The sequence below is a fragment of the Argiope bruennichi genome, chromosome X1 (genome assembly GCF_947563725.1).
Source record: "Argiope bruennichi chromosome X1, qqArgBrue1.1, whole genome shotgun sequence".
Lineage (NCBI taxonomy): Eukaryota > Metazoa > Arthropoda > Arachnida > Araneae > Araneidae > Argiope > Argiope bruennichi.
Window position 1 is genome coordinate 7,990,425 of NC_079162.1, and position 23,386 is coordinate 8,013,810.

At 32.6% G+C, this 23,386-nt stretch overlaps 1 protein-coding gene across 1 annotated transcript in view; it reads right to left on the bottom strand.

The window, feature by feature from the left end:
- The window catches only part of LOC129958479 (uncharacterized), a 99,215-nt gene that overhangs the window by 17,736 nt on the left and 58,093 nt on the right, over positions 1-23,386 (bottom strand). Inside the window, exons 2-4 of the mRNA XM_056070975.1 lie at positions 14,529-14,600; positions 6,312-6,512; positions 4,511-4,648 (exon numbers count right to left, since the gene is read on the bottom strand). Of these exons, the coding sequence (XP_055926950.1) occupies positions 4,511-4,648; positions 6,312-6,512; positions 14,529-14,600 (411 nt within the window). The remainder of the gene's footprint in view (positions 1-4,510; positions 4,649-6,311; positions 6,513-14,528; positions 14,601-23,386) is intronic.

Sequence of the window (23,386 nt, forward strand, 5' to 3'; positions counted from 1 at the left end):
TAATTGCGGATTTTTTTTAGAAAATCAAAGACAATTTTTTCAGAGAACTAAATAACTTTATTCAGTAATGTATCGCCCATTTTGATCAATGACATTTTGCCATCTTTCAGGCAGCATCATAATCCCACGTTCATAAAACTTCTGGTTTTTATTAGCAAAAAACTGAATCAGGTACGATTTGACATCATCATCATTATTGAAATTTTTACCATTCAAGGAGTTTTGTAAAGATCGAAACAAAAAGTAATCAGATGGTGCAAGGTCAGGACTATATGGTGGATGAGGCAAAACATCCCAACCAAGCTCCAATAATTTTTGCCGAGTGACCAAAGATGTGTGTGGCCTTGCATTGTCATGATGGAATACAACCCTTTTCGATTTGTCAATTCGGGCCGCTTTTCTTCAACTGCATTGTTTAATTTCGTTAGTTTTTCAATGTAGACATCAGAATTGATCGTTCGGTTGGGTGGTAAGAGTTCAAAGTAGACAATTCCTTTGTAATCCCACCAAACTGATAACAAAACCTTCTTTTGATGAATATCAGCTTTTGATGTTGTTTGAGTTGGTTCACCTGGCCTGCTTCACGATCTTTTCCGCTTGATATTGTTGTAAACAACCCATTTTTCATCGCCAGTTATCAGTCGTTTTAAAAATGGATAATTTTCATTACGTTTCTTTAGCAAATCGCAGCTGTTAATGCGTTGCGTTAAATGCGTTTCTTTCAGTTCGTGAGGAACCCATGTATCGAGTTTTTGAACATAGCCAAGTTGTTTAAAGTGATTTTCAATGCATGTATGTGATACATGAAGCTTCTCTGCAATCGTACATGTTATACTGTGACGATCCGAATCGATTATTGCTTTGATTAGGTCGTCATCAACTTCAACAGGACGACCAGAGCGTTTTTCATCTTTGAGTGAAAAATCACCAGAACGAAATTTGGCAAACCAATTTTGACACTGCCGTTCTTTTAAGGCTTCGTCACCATAAACAGCACATAACTTTTTATGAGCTTGCGATGGGTTTTTCCCTTTGCGGAAATAAAAAAGCAAAATATGAAGAAAATGTTCCTTTTGATTTTACATTTTTCAACGAACGCCAAACGAAAACTACGCAACCGATCAAAAAACTTTTTTTACTGATTGACAGCTGAATTGCCAACTTTCAAATAACAAAATGTGTTTTACATTTGTACTACGTCTGCAAACCTAAAAATTCAACTGAAGCCATCTATGAGTGAAATCCGCAATTACTTAGTTGCCAACCCAATACATGACAGACAATGACATTTTTCCACAAGAAGTTGTGTCTGTAAATAAAGTCTACAATGGCACAACATTAAAAGTGTGGAATCAGATAGTGGTTTTCAATAACACACAAATTGCAATGAGAGGAAAATCAAGCATGGGCGTATTACAAAAGATGTTCAAAGTCCTCTTAGACCTTTCAATTTTGATAATTTTCAGGCTAAGTATCTGATTATTATGTCGTTCAACACACAACTTAATAATAAAAATCTGTCGTCACACAAGACTTTTTGAGAAATGTATATTTTTACAAACGACCAAGCATTCTTTATCATCTTTTTTTTTTTTTTTTTTTTTTTGTAATACTGTTTTGCATCTTTTTAAAAACCTATTTAACATTCACTTTTAGTAATTTTTATAATACAAAAAAGTACGTTTTATAGTTAAAAAACGACGATTTCGATTACTTCTACATTGTTTACATTAAAATCTTATTAGATGCATGACAAGTCAACATCATTACAAATCCACTCAATATTTGGATTGTTGAATCAACGGAATTGTTGAAGGGATTTTATTCTTTAATTTTTAATAAATTCAACTATCGGACCCAATTTTTATTCGTAAGTACAATAACTTAAAACATAAATATTAATTAATTAAAATTAGCAACTTTTAAAAATAAAAATAAAATATTTTTAAATAAAAAAACTTATATACCGGCTATGGCATAAATTCGTGCAAACTTCAAAAAATCATAATCAAAAAAGTAATGCTCGAAAAAAATTGCGGTTTGCGGGAATATGTTCAGAGAGCCTTTGGATTTTGTTATTTTCATTAAGAAATATATTTAAAAAATGACCGATAGATGGCGCTCACAAATCATACCGAGACAAGTCATATGCAAATCAGTATAGCTATAAGACACAAGACTTAAAATGGATCTGTCATTCGACGCCAGTAGCATGCTATCGCTGCCGGATCAAGCATTATTGGTGAAACTGTTCTATAAGAACGGTGAATCCGCGACTAAAGCATTGCGACAGTTACGGACGGTGGAAGGAGTTTAGGCGAAGAAAAACCCAATTTCATTGAATGGGATATTGAATTTAGTTCACCGTTTTCAGGAAACGGGAAGATTACAGGATCGTCCACGAAGTGGCAGACAATCCGTCAGAGCTGACCGCGTCCCTGTTTAACAAAGGATCATAAGAAATGTGGCAGCCGAGACTTCAACTGGGAGTTCCAGTGCGCGTGAAGCAGGTAAATTAACAGGAATTCCGGAAAGGTCGATCCGACGCATTCGGCACGAAATCTTGAAGCTGCATCAGTACAAGATAGAGGCATTTCACCAGTTGTTGCCCGCAGATTGCGAGAAAAGACAAGCCTTTGCAACATGGGTGCTCGCACAAATGGAACGTGACCCACAATGGTTACTGAACATCATGTGGACAGATGAAGCCCACTTTTCATTGCATGGTGACGTCAATACGCAAAACAGTCGTATCTGGGCAGCATCAAACCCTCGTGCGTACACGACCAAACCACTACATTTACCACGTGACTGTTTGGTGCGGTTTCACTGCGTCCTTCATTATAGGCCCTTTCTTTTTTGAAGAGCGTTCTTGTATCCGGTTGGGAAACCTGTTCCGTCACTGCAGAACGCTATCTTAGGCTTTTGCGAGAGCACGTTATGCCTGCTTTGCAACAAAGTCGTGCGTTATCTTCCGTCACCTTCATGCAGGATGGTGTCCCGCCCCACATTGCTAGTTCTGTTAAGACGTTCCTCCTAGACACATTCACTGAGGACAGAGTGATAAGCAGAGGATGTAAGAACGAGTGGCCCTCGCGATCGCCAGATCTTTCTCCAGCGGACTTTTGGTTGTGGGGATACCTGAAGTGTCGTGTCTACCGGGGCTCTCCTGCCACTTTGATGGAACTGAAAGATGCCATTCAATTGGCCGTTAGTGGGATCGATGCCGACATGTTACACACAGCTGTAATAGGCGTAGTTACGCGCCTCAATTGCTTAATACCTTGTTGTGGCAGTCATGTTGAGCATCTTTTGCTTTAAAATACTATAATGTTACTGTGCTCTGCTTTCCTGATTTGCATAAACCGTCTCGGTATGACCGTTTGAGCGCCATCTATCGGTCATTTTAAAACATTTTTTAATGGAAATAACGAAATCCAAAGGCTCTCTGAACATATTCCCGAAAACCGCAATTTTTTTCGAGCATAACTTTTTTTATTATGATTTTTTTTTTTTTTGAAGTTTGCACGAATTTCTGCCGCCCCCGCTATTCCTTGTCAAGTACAGGACGAAATTTAAACAATATGTTTCGTCCTTCCTTACAGCCTAATGAATGAATTCCAAAAAGGTTTCCCGATTATACTAAAGTAACATAAATACTGAGATAGAATAGTGTAGAAGTGCATAGCTTTTCTTTTCCATTGAAAAAAGTTTCAAGCCTTTTAATTTTGTTATTTAGAATTCATAAAAACATAAATTGCATCTTTCTATTTCTTTCCTTGATCTATCCAAAATGGGGTAGGATCGCCGGGAAGGTGACCATTATTTATTTATTGAAAGGCTTACATTTTCGCCAGAATCTGGGCGGTAATTAAGGGTATATATTATAGTTCATTTGACTGAAATAAAATAGCAAACAAATCAATTCTGGATTCAAGAGACTAAATTGAAAAAGACACAGAAAAAGCAGTAACAACATAAAAATAATACCCCGATGTCCAAAGGATGGGAGATATACAGAGTGAGTTCTATCAAACGAAAGAGAGTGGCATGGGGATCATAAAAATAATATAGCAACACCGTCCCATCTCCAACCGTTTGCAAGTTATGGCGAATAAATTGATTTTTCTCAATCATGAAAAATCCAAATTAATAAAAAATTTGGGCACATTCTCAAGCAACTTAAGCCTGTATTCTGAAAAAACGGCAAAAATTCATTAAAATGACACCAGTTTCATGAGAATACATGGATTTACAGCAGCGTAATAAGCGCTGAAACGTTGGCAAAATTCAAAATAGAAATATCGCCAAAATTTTTAATTCTGAATTCCAAAAACCTGTACAAGCTAAAATCTGTCAATTTTACCAAAAACTTGACCATACCACCGGCTCTAGAATGAGACCACCATAAAGAATAGAAGTGTTTTATTTCAGGAGAAATTAAGTTTTTTGTTGGTAATGCATTATGGAAATCAGGGTTCATTGACACAGACATTCGATAAAAATTCACCTTGGCTGTCATTGATCGGCTTGGCATAGCGCTATGACGAATCCTTTCTGGTCGCTTTTCGTTCTTGTTGCTGCTCATGGACATGGCGGCCGAATCATTGTCTTCTTCATAGATAGCTTCCAAGAAAACTGGCTTGGGCTGAAAAATCATACGGATGCCATAAAATGATGGGTATTTAGATCATTAATTGACGATAGAATAATATATTCAAATGTCGTAAATGAAATAAACAAAGAAAAGTTTCAAATCGAAAGTTTAGTACCTTGCACCTTTTTGTGTTTTGAAAGATAATCAAAACTCAAAATCTTATAACAACTCAGCAGAAAAAAGAAACGAGGTATGAGAACACTGCTATCAGGAAATGATTTTTATGTGTGATGCATATATTAATCAAAGATAATTTTTTTTTATAGATATATGGCTCAAAAATGTTTTTGGATTGAACCGCATGCAATTTTAATAAATGAATTTTTTTACCAGCGTTATAAGCAATACTCTGTTAATTTTACACTGAATCGGTGATCTTAAGTTTATCAAAGTATAGTATCTTACAAAATAATTATTTAATATAATTAAAAAATTCGCATAGTCAGAATTCGTAGAATTTTTTAACATATCTATTACAAATTCATCTAGTATGATATAAAGTCAAAATTGTTATCTCTTGAATTTTTTCCAGAAGAATCTTACTTAATATTTTTATTGAAATGATAGTAACATTTGTTTTAAATATAAATTGCATAGAAGAATCTGAATTTCCAAAAAACTGGAATTGACCAAGATTTCATTTCTCAAAACTTAAATCAAATCTTTTCAAAAATGTTAAGCCAGCAGTTAATATTTTTCATAAAAATCATCAATAATTTCTTTCAACAGTTCCATTAACTGTTTCTATTTCGTGCTTTTTAAAATAAAAAAAAAATATTAAACAAAATCTTAGCATTTATAAACAAAAAATGTTAACATCAGAGAAAGGAATTTCTATGAAGTTGTTGAATTTATTTTAATCTTAGTTAGCATCTTGTTGTGACGTAATTTAATTAGATGGCGGTGAAAATATTTAAACTTGCATCCTATTTCTAAACAATTAGAGGACGTCGCCCCTTGTTCTTCGTACTCGACAGATCATTTTTGCAGAAACATTTTTTCAACCTATAATTAATCGGTCTGTTAAATTATCCAAGATGATAATAAGACACACACTTTCCGAAACAAACCCCAACTTTCTAAGGAGTTTTAAATGGTATTTGACAATAAATTGAGATTATTTCCCTCTGTCGTTGATAACCTAAAAGATTTTTTATTTCAGAATTGAATAAATCCCTGAATACCTTTTTAAAAAAATATTTTGTAAGAAAAAAAGTCATCTCTTAGCTTTTCAGAAATATTAGTCTTATTGTTCTTTGATCTGTACAGCAAATTTTTACATTTGATAAAAAGAAGGACATTGAAGGAAATTAACCTTCAATACTCATGCAAATGGAAAATAATCAATCAAAAAGGCTTTTGTGCTTAAAATGATCTATATTTTGACAAGAACTGTATTACAGAGGTTAAGTATGCCGATAAATTAAAGGACCTCATATGGATAATCTGAGATACTTGCATTCTTTACATGGCCTCTTGAAAATGCACAGATTTCTAATAGCAACTATATTTGTATTATAAAAATCATTTTTCACTAATGCTGCTTATCATTTGATAGCTGTAAAATGGCCAAAGTTCTCTTATTTTATCCTATTTTTTCTATTTAATATTTGAATTAAAATGTTTCATTGACGCATCAAATATGGGAAAGTACCTGCATTTTTGCTGGAGGATTATAAACTGGTGTATAACTAGAAGAAACTCTGTTATTTCGGTTTGTAGTTCTTGAAATTTCCATGCTGAAAGCGGGACGAAATGGGTCTTTAATCGATTCATCTTTCATTAGTTTTCGATGCACTTCTTCCACTTCCTTTTTCTTCAGTTGCATATGTTCATCAACTGCTTGAAGAGCGGACTACAAAGAAAGAAATAAAAATCAAAGAATGTTCGTCGCGAGATTGCAGAAGATATAAAGAAAATATTTCTGTATTTTTTCTCAATCAAAGTAAGCACTTTAATAAACCCTTTGTGTTTTGGAAAACTTCTAGAGATTTATAACTTTAAATTCTTGAAGCGCAATTCAGTTTCAAAAGTAAGCTTTTAAAACAAGCTTTTTAAAATGAAATGCATTTTTATAACTTGAAATTCAGCAGTTACTAGAGTGATCACAGTTATTTATAACAAATATAATCTAAAGGCTTTCAGTTATATATTTTGAAGTAGTAGTTCTCAGCCAAAATTCACAAATCGATTCTTTTTGTAAAGTTCAGAGAACGTTTATGATTGAGATAAATGATATTTAATGTGAATGGTGGTAAATTTTGTTAGTTATATAATTCAATAGAATTTTAATTTTTAAACAAAAGAATAATGTATATATTTGAGTTTTCTGAAACTTACTCTATCAGAATCTCTGCATGCCTATAAATTAACTTTTTAAATACTTTTTAAGAGTTTTCTTCCCTTTAAGGAACAATAGAAGCAATTTTCTACATTAAGAACTCTTCTGACTACGTGGAAGATGTAGATTTGTTTGTTGTTTGCTTAACGGGTTCAGTTCATGATCACATGATAAAAGAGTCATAATTCTCATCAAATCAAATTTTAAATCGACTGCACAAAGTGCAGCTGCGGCTGGTAAAAGTAAAAGATTTTTTATTTGCTTCTTATTTTTTTTTTTTTTTTTTGATAATATAACTTTATCCTATACAAAATAAATTTAATCAAGAATGGAGTTTTCTTGTAATTTCCAAAATTTTGTCTTCTTTAATGAATATCTTTTTCAACTTACATTAGAATCATTTCTTTTCGTTTGCATTTTTAGAGTATGAGTGATCTAAATTGTGTTAATTGTTTTGATTTTATGATACATTTAATTAGTTTTATTTCAATTATTTATTGTAAATTTTGACCGAGAGTGCTCAGATTACTTCCCATGATTTAGGCAATGAATGTCCAAACCAGAATATTTGAAAATCCTGTAATTCTAAAAGAACATAACCTATTGTTAGTTTCTTAAAATTTTTAAAACAACTTCGAAATATTAATAAGAAAACGTTCCTGTACAACAATCATTTTTTTTTTTAATTTTGCAAAAGTGATTTTTTTATTGTTCACACAGATTAAGATCAATGTAAAGAGAATAAAATGTTGATGATAGGCATCTGTATTAAACAGCACAATTATGTTTGAATGTGAGCTTCAATTACTTTTACTATCTACTTTCGAGCGTCAACACAACTGCTGTGTAATATTTCACACATCTATAAAGTCTATTCATATATATCAAACTTTCGGAAGAGTTTTAGAAAATTGTATCTTGTCTATGCAAGAAAAGTGGTCATTTCACGTACAGTCCTTACAACAATCCTTTTAGCTACATTTTCTCAAAATTTCCTTCTTACAAATTGTTGGTTGGTAAACTATATAGCTTTTGAAAAAGACGCACTTTTTGGTTTATTTTTCAGATATTTCGAATATACTTTATCTTTTTCATTTCCGGAAAAATATCTGACAAAATATCATTTTGTAAAGCGTTTACACCCAAATCTTTTAACCTAAAGAAACAGAAAGATGTAGCTAGAAATCCTTTGGTTAAAATTTACCAATCCATCGGATTTTTAAAAAAAATATTTTATTCATTTCAACAAACATAATTTCATTTCTTGATTATAAATCATCTGGAAGGTAACTACAAATATACATATGGGCTCTTGATTATAACCCATAAGTTAGACATTTAGCCATTCAGTGTGCATGTTGCTAATGTATCCTGAAAAGCAAATCTCTTTCCGTATCCACGTCATGAATATATTAGTTCCATACTTTAGATAAAAATAATAATAATTTATTTTGAAGAAAACTGTTTGATTTTATTTTCAGTAAACAATTGGTCATAAGAATTAGTTAGCGAATACACCTTCCATGCCTTCAACCAATAACGGTAAGTCTAAGAAAAAAAAATGGGTGTGGTCAAATACCATTCATTGTAATACATAGATTTCCTGTAATAAAGGAAACCTACAGGTGAATCATCGTCACAGTACTGCCCACTGGTGCATCATAGATGAGGTAATTGCCCCTCCTGACCCAGTTGTAAATGCATCGGTGCTTTCCATTAGGAAATTAACTGGACCCGAGAAGACTATCCCTGAAAGATTACTCGAATCGCTAATTTTACCATTTCCGGGTGTAAAATAGTGGAAGGAATCAATATTTTTTCCACCAGTAAATATTGAATTGAAATCTTATCATTGGTTGTCAGTTGATCTAACATCATGCTCGTACAATTATGTATAAGAATTTCCTTAGCTAAAACTGATTATTGAATTCATTTCCTAAAATTATTCTTATAGCATACGGAAACGACTTGCGTAGTGTAATTTAATAAAAAATAAATTCGCGGCCTACATACTTGTCTTTCAATCTATATCACAACACTAAATAATTTATTACAGTAAAAAAAAAAAAATCTCTATAGAGATAGTTTCTTTTCTTGTACTATTCAAATAAAAGAAAAATATTCCTTTCAAATCATTTTAGACGCTCATTGATTGAAGAATTCGAGTCCTGTTTCTTTTGTTTTAAATAGACGTATCATAATTCAGAATAAATCAAAAGATTAAAAACTCTCAGATTATACTTTTATTTGTTACATATCTTAATTTAAGACAAAAATTTTCAAATCAAATTATCATAAACACATGTCATTTTTTTTTTCAGATAACGAATATGCGAAATGCCGTTTTACTGAATAGATGATGGAATTATAAATTCCATCGGTACATTACAATAGAAATCAGAAAACTATAACTAAAAACTTATAAGAAGTGCCCCAAAAAGGCAAAAAAATTATCAATATGTGTGCATTATTGATATAGTTCGAAATTTGAAATATATTAAACTACTTTTGAATAATTGGTTTTAGTTTCTTTCATAGAATAGAAACCTTAAATGCATTCATTTATGCATTTTTTAAAATTTTTTGAAGAAAATGATTTGGTTTTACGGTTTTTTGGCCATGTTGTTCCAAACACAAGATTCGTTCAAAAATCCATTTTATTACAACAAAAAACAATGCATAAAATTGAAATAAAAAAACTCAAATATGCTTTTCAATTCAAATATCTTGTAAGAATATATATATATATATATATTGGTTAGGGTTCTAATCCAGCCAATCTTTTAAAATGAGATTGTTACTACCAAAACATTAGAGAAAATGTTCAAGTTTCAAAGTGTTGCTCTACATTCCAGTGCTCAAAATTTTGCCTTCCTGCGATTCATCAAGAAGTGATGAGTGTTCAAAAATCAGAAGTTCCTGACTCAACAATTCAAAGTGAATTCCTCCACAATATTATTATTCCTTACAGAAATTCAAGATTTATATTATGGATTTTTATTTTATTTTGAATTGCTTGTTTAAATTTTAGTACTATTGTAAATCATCTTTTTATTGTATTATTTAAAATATTAAATTTTTGTGTATTTTATCAAATCTATTTTGAAAGTTTTATGCATAAATTTAAAATATGCTTTATTTGAAATTTACCTTCATCAAGAAAAATGATTTCCCCAAATAAATTAAATTTATCTCACTCCAAGGTTTTAAATGAAAATAAATAAATAAAATTAATGACACACATTAATATTCTTTGACTTTCTAATTTTCTTTGACATTAATAGTCAAAGAAAATTTGTAAATACCTGAGAGGAAATTTTTGTGATTGTAATTTAAACAATCCTCTGATATTGATTGTTTATTTATATTTTAGTGTCCATACAAACCTTGTGGATGAAGTAAAATAATAGACCAAGGTTCTTAAATGACACGTGATACCTCAGGTGACGGTAATTAAACTCTCTTCTGTTATCACTTACAGAAATACTCTCAAGTTTGCAAATACAAATGTTTTTTCTTTTCAATTACCCAAATATTTTTTAACAGCATTATTTTCCAAATATTTATTATAAGAGTATTTTAAATCTTGGGTTTGTTACATTCATTTACAAGTGTTCTATATGAAATTTTTGAATCGTACGTTTATTAGTTTCAGTTCTAATTTTTTTATATGAAATTTTTCAATCAAGCATTCATTATTTTCATTTCCAAGTTTCTTAATTCAAGTTTTTGAATCTTGTGTTTTTTATTTACACACCAAATACTTCATTTAAAATCATTCTTTTGATATTTCATTTGGGTGAAATCATAACAATATTGATATTTTATTTAATATTTTATAATTAATTTAATAATTTTGTTGAGTAAGATTTCCAAACATTTAAGAATAATGCAGAAATAATATTCCCTTGACTATATTCACCAAATTAAGTTCATCAGCTTACCTTTTACAAAAAAATGGCCAGAATACATTTGCGCATAATATCATTTAATTTATTTATATTTTATATTATTATTGATTATTTAGATCTTCATGAGATTTTACAAATATGACTGTTAATCTATCTTTTTTATAATTCTTAGATTAAATGATGAATATGATTTCTGTATTAATGTAAGGGTAAGGAAAACTTAGGTGTCACTTTTAATATGCATTTAAATTTCTAACTTGGACTCCACTGTAAGGTATGGTTTGTGTCTAAGAGTCCCGACGCACTTCATGTCTTGCGGTGGGGAGAATTATGTAATAATATTCCTAAATTCAAATTAAATCCTAATTAATTCCCAACGTTTTATCTTAATTTGACCCATATTGGCTTCATTCTGGAATGTTTTCTGGTCCGGTTCCACCTTTTTTGTTTAGCTGGTTTGTTAGAGCACGAGGTCTGGAGTATTGTAATTGACAAGTTCCCGCTCTCCGAGTGGAGGGATAGGGGTCTGCCAACCTGGGCAGATTCTTTTAGAGGATGCTGATTTCCCCCTTGCCTGGGTCGACGCGTGTGGGGGAGGTTCCTGTTAGGGCCTCAGGATGTGTAGACATCGGGGGGGGGATATCATTCTCGCCCTTTTCTCTTTCCGCACTTGTGTTGTGATGTAGATTGACGTACCTCGTCGCTTCTTGCTTGTATATAAATTATATCTCCCGGAATAGAACAAAACGAAGTTTTAAAATTTCAAATGTGTCTCTCTCTTCGGTCACGACTCTGCTTTAAAAATGTGTGATTTATTACAGACACACACACACACAATATAATTTCAGACAGAAGTTTAACATAGTTATAGTCTTAGCAGATGAGCAGAAAAAAGCTAACAATGCGTATATTACCCCTGCCAGGTTTGAAATTCGAGGCAAAAAGGTTCGGACAGTATAATATTGCTGAAAGTCAAGGGTAATAGAACTCTTCTATCTCTATATTTTCTTCCGACAGCTGGTGTAGTCATATAGTATAAAATCAAGAATAGAACATTAATTAAGATCCATGTTTTGAGTTTCCCTTTTGAAAACATTTAGATACGGTTTTTAATGAACAAGATAATGTGACAGTCGATTTCTTCAATTGGCGTATAGAAGAGAGAATATTTCTCTTTTGAGCAAAAGTCTGAACTTAATACTTTGTTGCAGAAATATTATGTAAACACCTTTCATAGGGGGAGTAGCTATCCCTTACATTGAACACTACATCGAAATAGGTAATACTCTAGTGTTTACTCCTCCATACAGAATATCTTCAGAAAAGAAAGAACATTAATGAAATTAGCTTGGTGATCTTTTAGAAAAAGATTTCAGTAAGAAATCACTTTAAGCTGCTCCTGCGGTGATCAAAGCCAAGCTATCCCGATTTGCTGACTGCCGAAGACACAAAGAATAAATCTTCAACAGTTTCGCAAATCTCACCTTCAAATACTCTCATTTAATTTCATGGTATTGCCTACAAATCCAGAATTTTATTGATATTTCCAAATATTCAAGCATCTCCATGAGGAAAAAAGCGTCAAGGATATAAGGTGATAAAGAACAATTTGTTTTTGAGGCATTGAAGAAGTCCAGGTCTAAAAAAAACCGATACATAAAGCTATTCAGAATAGAGCATGTATTTTGGAGATCCAACGGGATTCGTGAAATGTTATCGTGCCCTGAATTTGAATACAAGAGAATCGCCTGTGAAACATACGTCATCTTTAGGGATATCTCATCCCACAGTCCAAAGGTTATAAAAAAGAACATTCATCGAAGCTGTGAAAAATAATCTAATATTTGAAAAGATAATAAAGTTGAAGAATACGCGAACTGGACAAATCGAGGTTACTTAATGAATAAAGCAATTTCGCAGGGATTCAGAAAAGAGTGAGGTAAGTCGAGTCATTGATTAATTAATCATGAAAGAAAGAACTTAATGAAAGAATATTCAGATGCATCTACCTCAGCACATAACGATACTGATGTTTTGATACCGATGATGTTGATGATATGCAATGATACGTTTCATTGCATATAATTTTGATATTATTGGACTAGAATGAGAAAATTTATCCCAAATTATGTCAAGAACTGCGCTGAATGCAATAGATACAAGTCTAAAAATTAAAATCACTTAGTTTACTTCAGATAACAGCACATTCTTAAAGGTTTAAAAATCGTCGCCTTTTATAACTATTTCCATCATCTAAAATCGGAAAAAATACTGATTTTATTATGAAGTATTATTGCGCAAAATGGTTAGAATGGTTGCTTTCAAATATTGCTGCCAAATAAAGTGTGGAAATTCTTAAAACTGTTATCCTGAGACACGGCTGGGATTGTAGATTCATTTCACTTAGTGGATTACAGAACTGTTAGTGCCGTGACACAACAATTGCCAGGTCTTGGATATTTAACAAAATCTGATAATGCATATAATCCCTTGGCACATGTAGTTGCAAGTAATATTCAGGATATCAAATCAAGAATCGCCATTTTAGTAGACGCTCAACATGTCGAATAAACCACGCACTTGTCCGTCGTATGCTTTGCCATGAACATCTTCAAATGTTACGCATCTTCGTTACTTCAGTGCGGAAGAAAGCTGTTGTTGCTACTAATGATTGATTTAAGTGCAATTATTGACAATAATATTGTTTCGTCAATTAATCATATCTCAAAAAATTCGAAAGAATTCTAAAGCAAGTAAAGGAAAACATAGATAAAAAATAAGTAGAAATATGCTCATCAGAAACGAGAACGGCTTCAATCTTCGAAACAAATGGATAAAGTGTGGATAATTCTGCACCCCAATTATTAAAACTTCTATCGACAAAGCATATGCCATAGGATGCCATCATCCCTACAACGTGCGAAATGTATAATCTCAGGTTTCTGATCTGAAGTGTTTTTTAACATTGATTCAAAGACTGAACAAAGGAACTCTGATCGTGGTTTCTCATCTGGATGAAAGTTTCGGAAACAAATATAAATCCACCGCTTTAACAAGGGGCACTCTTTCCGCTGCTGAAAAAAAGAAGAAGAAAAACTGAGCTTCTCCGATCGACAGAATGATTGCTGCTTATCAAAAATAAAAATTAATGTAAATTATTAAATTTTTGCAGATTATTTCATTCAGGGAACTCTGTTTTTAAGTCAGCAGCCCTTAATAAATTTTAATTCCGCGGATAAGAATAATCTATTCCAAGAAAGATGAAAGTGCATTTTGAAAAGAGCTCAAAATTAAGGTTTCCATCATTAAATTTTTTGAATACAGCAATAGCTCGGTAAACTTCATGAGTCTGAAGGTTTCTAAATGTCATTAAGTAACGATTGTTCTGAGCATTGGAGTTTTCCTTTAGTGTACTAATTCTCTTAAGAAATTTTTCATGGATAATGGATTAGTAAACTAATTTTGTAATGAATTTCAAATAAGTCAATCGCTAAAGACGCTGTGCTCTTCTATATTTGATGGTTTACATCACAAAACAACTAATTTTTTAGAAATTACCACAGCATTGTAAGAATCATTATCTTTACTGCAAGCCTTAATTAGTAAGAGGAATAATTACCTTGACTGCCTCTCTCTCTTCTTCCAAGAGCTTCTGGACCATGGAAGGCGTATCCCTCATCGTTGAGAGAGCCTGTAAGTAAAGAGTTGAAGCAACACGACAAATTTTCAAACGAATCCTTAGTTTGACTTCTAATATTATTTATGTACTAATCTATTGCAAGCAGAAAAAAAATGAAATGGATTCAGTACATACGATTTCTGAAATAAATATGATATAGCTCAGATGTACTAAAAAAGACATCTTTATTATAATTTTGTAATATACAAAAATGACTCATTTTCTTTTTTTTTTCATAAGGATTATTTCATGATTATTACATGTTTTGATTATAACGAAACATGTTTCGTCCGATAAATGAAACTTGGATAAAAAAATTATAAGCGTTTATAGAACTTTAAATCAAAGATATTGGGAAATTTGTCTTTCCTCGTAGACTTTACAATTTGCTTTATGAAATCGAAAGCTTTGAAAACATGCAATTAATCCTGTAGTAGTTAACCAAACTTTTCTATTGAAAATTTTTCTTTCTTTTTCTATCGATAATGATATTCCATTATTTGTTACTTGATTTTAAATCCTTGAAATATTTATGGTACTTTTAAGCATCGTTGATATCAATTGTACGTTAAGTTTTACTGCATTTTTCAATATGATCAATATTTAATTTTTTTTTCACCCCTTGACTGAAAACTTCGTTCTCCATTGGAGAAACTTACCAGTCTATTTCAGAGTGACGTCGATATACCTTAGAAAACTTCTGCACCATTAGAGAAGCAATTTTTTTTATTTAGAAATTTACTTCAAATATTTTTTCCACTTTTCCAAAAATATTAAAGTGCACAGAACGGCATGCTAGAATAAACATCGCTGAATATGATTCTCATTTATGTGATAGAATTTCTCTGTCAGGATTTGAAATTGGACACTTGGAAACTAATTTTCTAAGGAAACAATTTTGAGCAAAATATCTACTTGTGTTTCCTACCAGATGCCCGAATTCAAAAGAAAATTATTTTATAGGTATATAATAACGACAAATGGATTTCTGTTGTCTAGATCTTAAATACTATTGCTTAACGCTAGTTAAAAAAAACACTTTTATTTGTTTTTGACATTTTTTTGCTTCTGTAAAAAAAGTAATAAAAAATGTATAGAACTATTTCTGCCTCGAAATGAAATATTTTTTAATCAGATGATTTTTAATTCCACTGCTTATCGTAAATAGTAGCTGCTATATTTTGAAAACCTTTTTTTCTAGTGATTGAGGAGCTATTTTTTTTTCAGTTTTGCTGCATTAATTATTTTTGTTAAATGGAAATCTTTCTTCTAAGATATCCGATAAAATATAAATTTTTATTTACTTTATGTTTAATATGTAAAAAGAGAATATATAAAATTTCAGATATTTGTATCTCTATCAGTAAAAAAAAAAAAATGAAATAAAAAATCTATAAATATAAAAACTGAAAGCCTCGTTATAAGACTGAACAGTCTAGAAATGAACGGTAGTAAAAAAGAACAGATTGTCCAGTAGATTCAATTCGTTTTCATCAACAGTATTTACGCAACTGTTAACCACTTTCAATGAACTGATTGTTTGCGTTTCCAAAAATAATCAAAATCGTTAACTATTACCAATGAATTATTCAACAAAAATTTTTCAATTTTGTTTTCAATATTTCTTTAGTCTAGATTTTTTTAAATGTTTATAATTTTCTTCAAAGATTATCTAAAATGTTTCGTTTTAAATGTTGGTATTCCAGATTAAATTTGCAATCTGTTGAAATGAAAACAAATTCTACAATCTACAACTCATTTCTGTTCTATGCTTTAATAAGCTCGAAAGGTAGCATCTAACAAATTTCTACTTTAATCAGTTATTCAGTAAGCGGAAACGTTTCTATTTAAATATCAACAACAAAAAACTCAGTAAACTATTAAAATAAGCAGTAAAATATATCCAGATGAAAACTTTAGGTGTGTAAGAAATGATCAAGCATGTTTATTGCTTCATATTTCATGAATTTCTTTTGACTCACAAAACTCATCTATCAGCTTTTTTCTTTTTTGTCCAGGAAAACTCTTTGCCTGATTCTCCATATTATTTTTTCACTTGTAAGATAACCGGTTTCTTTGGCTGAGGATATACCAAATGAATTGAGAGTGAAAAAAGAGTTTCAAAATCTCAAATTTTCATGTTCCTATCCAATAGAAACTTTTTGGTTAATGACGAATGTTTGATACAGATCTACAATCCGAGTGTTGTATTTTGAAATGATGTATTTTGTCTAAAGTTAAATAAAAATACGCAATTGGAGTTTCTATTCATTGCACTTAGAGAGTTCAGTGAAAGACAGAAATTATTCTAAAAATATGTAGAGCAAGTTAGTTAGAATTTTGTGACACAAGAGCCATATTTGGCTATGTTGCGTCTGGTTGAAGATAAAAAGTATACAGTAAAGTGTTAAAAAAGAAAAATTTCCAAAAACTAAAAAATGTAGAGATAAAATTGTTTCTGGTTAAATAAAATGAAAAAGTCCAATCTCTTTCGAGAAGGTAAAAATATTTAGATGAGCATGTTCTCCCATCAAGTCACGAATGTTTGAAGATAATGTAACAAATAAACATAATCAATGGAGATTAAAAATTGGACATTCAGATAAAATATGAATGACAGTCAAAAAGACATTCAATACAGATGGAACATCGTTCACCAAACAGAAGATATTTATGAGTGCGAGGAGTATTGCCAATGCGAAGCCGAGTCAATTTCAAGTCCAGCTCACGCACTGGGACACAGGCATCAGAATAATGTCAGGCTGAAGGGTAGGCAGTTTATGGAAATCTGCAAATTCCATGATTCTTTTCCTTAAATGAAAAACACGTTGTGAAATATATTTTTTTAAAATCAGTGTGTGGAATAGCTCGTTGTAGAGAAGTAGATGCTGCTTTTGCTGCAGCATCGGCAGATTCGTTGCCAACAATGCCGACGTGGCCAGGTAACCAATAAAACAAAATTTGGTAGCCCCAAGTTTGCAAACTTCTCCAAAGATAAAGTATATCTATATTTAGGGGATGTGTTTTAATATGAGGATGACTGAGGGCCTCCAGAGCACTCATACTATCGGAATATATGCAGAATTTATGATCAGGAAGATTCGAAATTTTCACAAGAGCAATAAAAATTGCCACCAGTTCAGCAGTAAAAACAGAGCACAAAGTACTCAATTGAAAGCTGCTTATGTCGTCAGCAATGACGACAGCACCACCCACATGACAAGTTGCCATTCATAAAAACAGGAATATACGTATAATATTCATTACGGTGGCATAGAAAGAGTTGTTGAAAGACAATAGAAGTACTGGTAGATTTGTCGTAGGTGAGAAAAGGGTTAAAATTTGACATTTCTGGGACATCCCAGGGTGGAAAATCAAGAGCACTAGTATTATGAATTTGGAGATTTAATATATCTGCATTGACAAGAGACCTTGTTATCCTTTCACGAAAAGGTAGGATATTAGTATAACGTGCATTATATAATCTTTCCAGACCAATGGGTATAGTCACCCGACGTACAGGGTGATTGATAGAAGATTCAATGCAGAAAAAATATTGTTCACTTTTTTTCTTTTTTTTTTTTTTTGCTTCGTAGGTAAAGTGAAAATGATGACAAACCACATACAAACTATGAACTGGTGATGTGTGGAAGGCTCCCGAACACATATGCAAAGAACTGTTGTGTACTGCATCTAAATTTCGAAGAACACTAGAACGAGGTTTACCATGTACTTCGCATCCATAATAAATGCTTAACAGATTAATAGACTGATAGATTCGAACTAAAGAAATTTGATCTGCCCCCAACCCATCTTGTAGTTGAGAGGACTTTCAGAATGTTGAGGGATTTTTCCCACTTCCTGAGTAAATGAAGAATATAGGAAGGCAAGTGAGTTTCCGGTCAAATATGAACCCCAAGAATCTTTCAACGACTGGAATATCAATACCTCGAATTTGTATCACAGTATCAGATTGGAGACTCTGTTTCCGACAAAAATGTCCGCAATGGCTCTTTTCAGGTGAGTGCGTGTCTCCATTCTCATCACACCATGAAATAAGTTTTCTAATAGCCCTCTGAAGCTGTCGCTCTTTTGAAGCCATATTAGAACCCTTGACAGGAGATTTGTAAATCATCCACACATAATGTTTCACAAACAAATGATGGTAAAACATGAAGGATTTGGCTTATATGAAGAGTAAAAAGGGTGACACAAAACACCTCCCTGAGGAACATCCCCACTTTGGATAAAAGGATGAGAAAATGTATTACAAACTCGAAATATACGAAATTTAAAAAAAAAATTGAATATAAACTGGCAAGTTACCTTTAAAACCAAAATCGTCTAAAGTGAGGTGAATATCATACCGCCACGTACGTTCGTATACTTTTTCTATATCAAGGAATATAGAAACTAGATGGTTTCTCCGGACGAATGCATTGAAATTTGAGATTCATAAGCAAGTTGTCACTGGTGGAACATCCTCAACAGAAATCACTTTGGAAAGGTGAAATATACCCATTTTTCTCCAATTCATGGAGAAAACGAGCATTTACCCTGCTTTCGAGCGTTTTACAAAGACAACTACTTAAAGCAATTGACCTATAATTTGAGGGATTCGTAGGAACTTTCTCAGGTTTAAGTTTGGTTGTTTGATAGTTGAGGGTTTTTGGCGCAAAAGCCAATTTGACAATACTGCGCCAAGTATACGGTATTATGGAAAACCTGAAATTGAAATGTAAAATATTTTAAAGTTTCGTCAATGGATATAAAAACATGGATGAAAAAGTTTTTAAAAAACTGATTAACACAAAAGTAAAATTCCGAATCTCAGCGAATAAACCTGCAGAATCAAATATGAGGAAATTTTTAAAACCAGTATTAAATTTTTTCTCAGAATTAAAATATAAAGACTAAAATTGTCAAAAAAGATAAAGAAATTGATATTTAGAATATTATTAAATAATTTGTTAGTTGGGTTGGGTTTTCTGGTGCGAGAGCCATATCTGACCATGCCGCGAGAAAATAGAACCACTTCATTCTTAAACTGTCAATTGAAAGGAACAATGAATCGTATGAAACAAGTGTTTTAGATGAACTTTCACTGAAATGCTAAAAAAAGACTCAAAAGATTTTGTCAATACCTATATCTATACCTATATAAAAAGAAAGGGGTTTTAATGGGATTTTCTCTCACCAAGTCTTTTAAGGTAATATCCTTCTTACCAAAATGTTTGAGTCTGCTAATGTCAAAATTTTGACATGCTATTAAGATATGTTTTATCGAAAGAATACATTGGCAACGTAGGCACGTAGCAGGGAGTTCTGAACAAAGTAAATGCTTATGCGTCATTATAAGAAATTCTTATGCGTCGATATAAAAAATTTATTCGAGTGTCTGACAAAAGGATTGAAATCATGTAATTTGTTAGATTGCTATTCCTCCCATATATTCTGCCATTTTTTCACCATTAAATCCCTGACAATCTATAGACCATCATTTAAAGGGACAAAATTTTCAAGTATTAGAGAAACAGTTTTTGAAGCCCGATCAGCTTTCACGTTGCCTAAAATTCCTGCATGTCCAGGAATGCTACAAAAAGCAATAACCTTATTTGATAATAATGAAACATCTCTGCACACTTAAGCATTAAAGGATGGCTGACAGAATTTATATTTTTAGTGCTTCAATAGGAATTTTCGAATCCGTACATACAATAAAGTTTGTGTTAAAAAGTTTCATTTTTTGCAAAGCTAAATAAATGCCATTATACAGGGCGGTTATAATTAAAGTTACCCTGTTTAGACCTACGTAGTGTCCGTTCTAGTGGAAGGATGTCGAAGAAACTTGATACTTAGGTTGTAAGGATCATGGGAAACAGAAATCTGCAGTAAAAAAATTAGTTCAAATTTCAACCGCCAGGTGAGAAGGCAGCGCATGAAAAACAAAAAACACAATTTGTAACTTAAAAACTTTATTTAATTACAATATATGTTCAATGTGCATTCCATTTACATCAAGCACATGTTCAAAGCGTATTATGGCGTGTTCAACAGTGGCGAAAAGAGTTTCTCTATCAATTGCAGCAAAATGCCGTGCTATGCTTGCTTTCAATTCATGCAGAGTCCGTATGCTTCCTCTACAGACACGATCTTTCAGGACTACGATCTTTCCCCACAACTAGAAATCACAGGGATTCAAGTCCGGAGAACGCAGAGGCCAGGCAGTCGGAAAACTTCTTGAAATTACCCGTTGATCTTCAAAGTGGGCACGAAGCAATGCCGTCGCTGATCGAGCACTGTGAGGTGGTGCCCCATCTTGCATGAAGACAGTAGTCCCTAAACATTTTGGTTCTTGTAACTCAGGAATGACTTGCTGCTGAAGAAGGTCGCAGTAACGGGCACCCGTAACGGAACACATTTAAGAGCCATGAGGAGTGTCCTCCTCAAAAAAAAAAAAAAAAAGGACCAAGAATGAAATCAGAAGTAAAATCACACCAAACAGTAATGTAATCAGGATGTAGAGACTGTTCATGCACATCATTAGGGCTTGCAGTACCCTATATGCGACAGTTCTGAGTATTAACAACTCCGTGTAGGGTAAAAAGAGCCTCGTCCGACCACAAAATGTTCCAAGGCCATGATTTGTCAACGGCTATTCTGGCTAAAAAAATTTCTAGCAAACTGATTTCGTTTCTCCGGGTTTGCAAGATTCAGCGCTTGCACGTGATGGATCTTGTATGGATACCACTTTACAATGGATTGAAGAACCTTTCGTACTGTAGACCAAGGGTGGGACAAATCGCGTGCCTCTGCTCTAGCACTTGATGAAGAATATTGCGAATCGGACGCTCTTTCAACCACGGCAATAGCGACTTCTTCCGCAGTTTCATTTGAAATCCGTTTCCGTCTTTTTCCTTGTACCACACCCAACTCTCCAGATTTAATAATCATCTTTTTCAAAGCCTGCCTGGACATAGCCCTTTCCATAAGTCTTTAAAGCGCCGATATTCGCGTAGTGCAGATGACAAATTACTGCTGTTCTGATAAAACAACTTTATCAATAAAGCTCTTCCTTTCTTCTCTAACGGATGGCGAAGAATGACTTTGCAGCAGTGAGTACTCGCTTTTTAAACTACTCTAAATTTGCATAACGGCCTTTATCGTACAGGAAAACCACCAGCTATCGGCCGAAATTTAAATTATTTTTTATTACAGATTTCTTTTCCCCATGATCCATACAACCTAAATATCAAATTTCTTCGACATCCTTCCACTAGAGCTGACACTACGTAGGTTTAAACAGGGTAACTTTAATTATAACCACCCTGTATATACGAGGTACAAACAAAATTCATTCAATCTTTCAGCTATAACTGAATTTCCTGTTATAACTGCTCTCCCTACGGGAAATGTGTCTGTAAAACCATCAGTAAAAACAGGTTCATATCTAGAAAAGCGTTGTCGATTATCATAAAATAAGGTTTTGTTTATTAAACAGGATGTTGTGAATTTCGGTAAGTGTTCATATTCCTCACTAAAACTAAGCTTAATATCTTCCCAAGGTGGGAATTCGCCAGATTTGTCCAAGATTGGAATGTCAATAATATTAAGGTTTCTTAAAATTTCTCCGACTCTAAAACCAACTGTCGGGGTAAATGAGAGCCGTTACACAAAAAGCGATCTATAGATGGGGTTTAAAATTTTATAATGCATTGGATGCGATGGATTACTTTTTATTTAAAAAAATATATTGAGAGCAAGCCTCTCTCATCTTAACTCTAAAGAGGGTTCATTAGTTAATACATAAATACTCTGAATAGGGTATGTTCTAAAAGACCTTGATGATGCATTGTGTTGAGAGCTCTTAAGACAGATTTTGAAGCAGACTCAATAAATAATGCAACCGTAACCCGGCTTGGAACGAATGAGAGCTTTATAAACTATGAGTAAGGCAGAACTTTTACTAGGGTCTATTTTTACTAGGGATTATCAGGGCTCTTCTTCAAGAACTAAGAAATTTTTGTTCCATCCATATTCTGTTAAATAACCTTAAAATATTGAGTAATGAAATTTCTGAAAGGATTTTCATGTTTAGATGAATATTATCGAGACCCACTGAAATCGCATGAGATTTAGATAGTGCCTTTTTAAATTCAATTAAAATAAAATTAGAATTATATTCATCGTTTGTTTCGATGTTAAAATTTAATTTATGGCTCACTTCATTTGTTTTCTGCAAAATTAAACCCTGTGTATACGAATTAGCACTGAAATAAAATGCTTCTCCTAATGTATCTGCAATAGCCCTAGCGTTTGGCTAAGGTTATTGCAGTTTTATTTAAGAATGATATTGATATTTTTTCATTATATTTACCAGAAAATCTTTTGATCCCAAATTTCTTTGGAAGTATTTATTGAGGTGAAGAATGCTGTTTGGTTTGCTCCTCGCCAATTTCAAAGCGATTAGGTTCGTTCTAGTTGGGTATCAGTCACTTGTTCGCCACTCTGCATTCCACCAGACTTTCCAAATTTCCCTGATGGTTTCATCTGCTGCTCAAATTATTGCACTTTATCAACCGCATCATCTATATTAGACTCTTCTACCATAGTGTATAACAAGTTGTGAGAAACGAGGCCAATCGACTCTCTGAAAAAATATCTGTTTGGTTTTTCCGGAGATTTAATATCATCATCTGTATACGATACTATGATAGGAAAATAATCGCTGTTATGCAGGTCGTCTTCTACTTTAAGATTCCATTTGATGATTAGAGAGGGGGAACACAAAGCTACAT